Genomic DNA, 4,783 nt, shown 5'->3' with positions numbered 1-4,783 from the left:
CATGTCAACAACATGTAACAGATAATACTGTTTACTACATGTCAACAACATGTTTAAACAGTATTATCTGTTTACATGTCAACAACATGTAACAGATAATACTGTATAACAGAATTAGATTATGTTTTCCACCTTGTAATTGTCATCACTTATTTTACATGATGTTATTATCATGTACAAGTTACTGTATGTGAAGTACTTACAATTATAAAACTGGTATACAGTGAAGACAGCATTTAGGACAAAATAAAAATTACTGGACAAATTACACTATCTTTATACTTCAATTTTAACCATGGTCAATTGAACCATATTGGCTCCCCAGTGGTACAGCGGTATGTCTTCGGACTTACAATGCTAGAATCCAGGTTTCGATACCTGTGGTGGGCAGAGCACAGATAGCCCATTGTGTAGCTTTGTGCTTAATTACAATCAAACGACCAAACAAATGAACCATATTGTATTTCATCAAACACCAAAACTGGTTTGACTAACTTGAAATACACCCCATTTGGATGCACTGATTCAAAACTGCAACCTCGTAAGGTTAAGTCTCACCACATCATCAGGTATTGTTACAGGATGTTTTTATCATGCAGAGTTGAATGTACAGTAATGAAATTACTTTCACACACATTCATATGTGAATATAAAGTCCATCCTTATACTTTGGTTTGCTACTGTAGTAATGTAAGAACAAAGAATAAGTTTGACAAAAAATCTCTTGAGTGTTATTTCAACATTTGAAACTCTCTAGTTTTCTTTCTGTTGTGTAACGACATGGTGATTTACCCTAGCTAGCACCGTATTCACGAAACTGTTAGCCCTCTAAACTATATCCAGTAATAGATACACTTACATCACTATTTATATTCATGCTACATAAACTGTTTGTGTCATTTTCAATGTTGAACCCAATAACACTTCATGAGGCTTGCATTGCATAGTAGATATAGTGGAGGCCTATATCATGTCATAGAAACAAAACTGAATGAATTTTATAATATAAATGGACATAAAACAGTTATTATTATAGGTTTCATATGATCACTTTCAATACATATACACAGTTATTATTATAGGTTTCATATGATCACTTTCAATACATATACACAGTTATTATTATAGGTTTCATATGATCACTTTCAATACATATACACAACTGTATCTTGGATATAAAGAAGGTTATAGACACATTTGTTAAGGGAAGTTTAAAGGTGTAATTATAAAAAAGTGAATTTGTTCAGATATTATTACTGATGGAACATAGAACACTAGGATCAATAGTCAGTTTAAAATACTGTGATATGTTTTTACTTCTTAGAGATGGAAATGCTCACGGTAGACTGTATCCCTACCAACATTTCGTTGTGGTCTTTTTCTTTAAAATTTAGTCATATATTTATTAGATCCCTTAAGGCAATTATTTTCCAAGATATTTAATTAAGTATTTCTGATGTTAGAATCAGTGTTGTCATTTAAAAGTGAGTGTACTTAAGTTATGATAATAAACAATGAATGAAACTACACGGCACCCACATAACTTAGTAATTCTATAATTGTTATATAAGATAATCAGTTGAATATTTTTAAATTTACAGCTTGTGTTGATTTATTGAGCAAATGAAATAAAGTTTGTAAAAATGTTAAGTGTATGATTTAGTATTGAAAGTAGAGACTGACCATATCAATGTATATATAACTATAAACACAGTGCGTGTACAGACTGACCCTATCAGTATATATACACACACACACATATATTTACTTAGAAAATTTAATGATATAGTTATATTTGTTAAAGAGTTTCCAAAGTTAAATAAATTCTGTAGTGAACACCTGAAATGTCAAGTTAATAGTTAACTACTAGTATATTAAATTAAAAAACTTAGTTTTTTTTATTGAAACTAGTTTCAAACATTCTACATTCTTATTTTTATTAATTAAATTACAATTAATTTGTTTATTCAAAATCTTATTAAAAAGTGTCCGTAAGGGAATCTGATCTGAGTGATTTAACTTCCACTCACAGGTTAATTTTAGAGAGATATTACATATACTTGCTGATTACAAATAAAATATTTCAGAAATAAGGTTAGAAAAGAAACAATCCTTACTCTCCAGATACTTGAAAAAAAAAAACTTTTTATTTCAGCTAATGTTTTTGTAATGCAATTGTAGCTCCGTCACGGCCAGTAGTACAACTGATGAAGTTGAAATAATGTTGTTTTTTTATTATTATTATTATTATTATCTGGAGATTAAAAATAGTTTTTTTCTAACTTTAGTACCAAAATGTCTAAATCCCTCCGGAATGTACTATAAATTCTGAAAAAGGACAAATAAAATACTACAACAGTTTAGTTCTGCTTGTGAAAGATTTTTATGTATCAAAACAATATATGATAGTGAGAGAAACTGCATCAAATGAAGACATCATGCTAAATTTTGTTGTTTGTACTAATAACTCTTACTTTTAACAAACTTCCTTTTAAACACAACTACCAGTACGTTGAAGAAATCTCCAGTGGATAACCTTTTGAAAAATATATAATAAATTTCTAAAAATGTCAGTCATCAAGGAAAGTTAATATCTATCAATCAAATGAAAGTTTCTAGTGGAAAACTATAATTAATCAAAAGAAATTTACTGAAATTACACAAAACTAATGAAAGCTTGTCATAACATAAGTCGAAAATTGCAAGAAAGTTTACCGTCATGTTACTAAATGCATTTGAAGTTTACAGAAACGTTATGAATCAAAGGACAAACTGTATGATATCAAAATTTAATGACTATTATAAAAGTCAAATATCCAAAATCTTAAGTGAAATATCTACCAACCCAGTAATAGTGTTTCCTTGTGATATAATCTAAGACAGAAAGTTTCTAGTGCCATTCATATTTTATTTCTCTCCCTAATGTTTTTCTTTCATACATATTTTAAATGATCAGTGCTAACAGCAATGGATAGTAAACTTGAAAACCGTAACACACCATTAAGATTCTTTTAATCCACCAGAAGTTGTTCTTCGGGTATTGGTTCAGTCATAGTACCAGTTGTGGTTACCTTTTCACTCGGTGGTTCCACTAGTCTCTCAACCTGGTTCTCAGTTTCAGTACTAGGTAATGTAGAAGTGTCTGAGAGAGGAGCGTCATCCATGACAGTCTGGAGAAAAGGCTTGTCCTTTGAGAGCCAAGACAACTCTGTGCGATAAGGATCCAGCCTGGGATGAGAGTGAGTTTTTAAACACTGGTTTTCTATTTCCAATGTTCTCTCTTTCAGCTCAATATCTCTTTCAACTTGATGTAATTGATACTGAAGAGTATTCAGAGAAGACCTGAAATGGATAAAACACTTTGAAAATATGACCAACTTTGCCAATTTTTAAGTATAATTGAAATAATTTATTAAAGTTATCAAAATGTATTAAAAACAAACCACTCTCTATAAGCCAGCTAATTATCATTAAACAAACCACAGGAAAATAAGATAATTTTTATTTAAACATGGATGATGTCTCAGTTTGAAAATATAAGGACATCAAGTAGCTTTCAGACGGCCATGAAATTATGCCCTGGTGGTAGAAAGCTAAAATGGTTACCCTAGAGGGACAGGTTACTTATTAATATGTCTAGTTTTACCATCTCTACCGAGTTTTAGAAACATCTTTTAATATTTATATATTTTTAACCTTAAGTGCAATAGTCACAATTCCTGAGCACAATACACACACAAATAAATCAAACAATAATGCAAGAATACTAGCCTCCTTGAAACCCTAGAACTGTTTTTTTATTTCCTAAATTTACTTGTTTGTTTAGTTCATAATATGCTTTTCCAATAGTTATCACAGTTTTTTTCAGGGTCCTCCAAAAGTTGTGACTATTTTCTCCAATTTATCTCCTTGTTTAATTTTTGACGAGGCTTTTCCAAAAGCTTTGACTGGTTTTTTATTCTCTTTTGACACTATTAAATTATTGGTTAGTTTTAAATAGGCTTCTCCTAAAGTTGACTCTTTTAATTTTCTCTCCATTTAATTTTATGTTTAGATTTTGACTAGGCTTCTTCAAAAGATATATATATCTGTTTTTGTTTTTTCACCTATTAAATTTTTTTATTCAGATTTGTTTGCTAATTTTTAATTTGTCTGTGGTTTCACTTCATGCCTTTGTTTCACTAACTTACTTCACAAGAGCTTTCTTGTTTATTTTTCTTGTAGAAGCTAAACTCACTGGTAAATATTTTTTTTTGTTTTTAATGTGTCTCTTTAGCTGTAAAATGTATTTATCTTTCAACTTGTTCTTGAACTTTTTTTAAAGCTATAAACACTATTATTTTAACATCTCTAGTCTTTATACTAAACTAGCAAATAGTTTGACCAACAAAGAGGTAGAAAAGTGCCATTGAGGCAGCCAAACATCGGTAAATTACTTTGTGAGCCAATCACAATTAAGATCATTCATGAAATGAATTTGTGGTGTATTCATAGAATAATTATTGGTAAAAATCAGTTAGATTAACAACTTCTAATATATAGAAAAGCCAGTGTGTTTTGGTAACACTATGTTCCAACAATGGCCTTAATGTCATGTTGCTTAGAAACAAAGTATAACCTAATATTGTTGTTAGTCTATGTACTTAAAGTATAAAATAAAATGTATAGACAACAAAACTGGAAAAATATTTGTTGATTTCATAATTTTACTTAAAAATGTTGGTGATATAACAGAAAATAGCTCAATTCAGAAATGATTTAAGTTTAAAATTGAATCGATATT

General features: G+C 29.6%; 1 protein-coding gene across 1 annotated transcript in view; it reads right to left on the bottom strand.

The window, feature by feature from the left end:
* Positions 1-2,351: 2,351 nt before the first annotated feature.
* LOC111084172 (tektin-B1-like) overlaps positions 2,352-4,783 on the bottom strand; it is a gene marked incomplete at its 5' end in the record, with an annotated part of 3,731 nt that continues 1,299 nt past the window's right edge. Inside the window, one exon of the mRNA XM_022380955.1 lies at positions 2,352-3,342. Within this exon, the coding sequence (XP_022236663.1) occupies positions 3,012-3,342 (331 nt within the window). The remainder of the gene's footprint in view (positions 3,343-4,783) is intronic.

Source organism: Limulus polyphemus, unplaced genomic scaffold (genome assembly GCF_000517525.1).
Source record: "Limulus polyphemus unplaced genomic scaffold, Limulus_polyphemus-2.1.2 Scaffold14348, whole genome shotgun sequence".
Taxonomy (NCBI): domain Eukaryota; kingdom Metazoa; phylum Arthropoda; class Merostomata; order Xiphosura; family Limulidae; genus Limulus; species Limulus polyphemus.
This window is presented reverse-complemented; position numbering and strand designations above follow the sequence as displayed.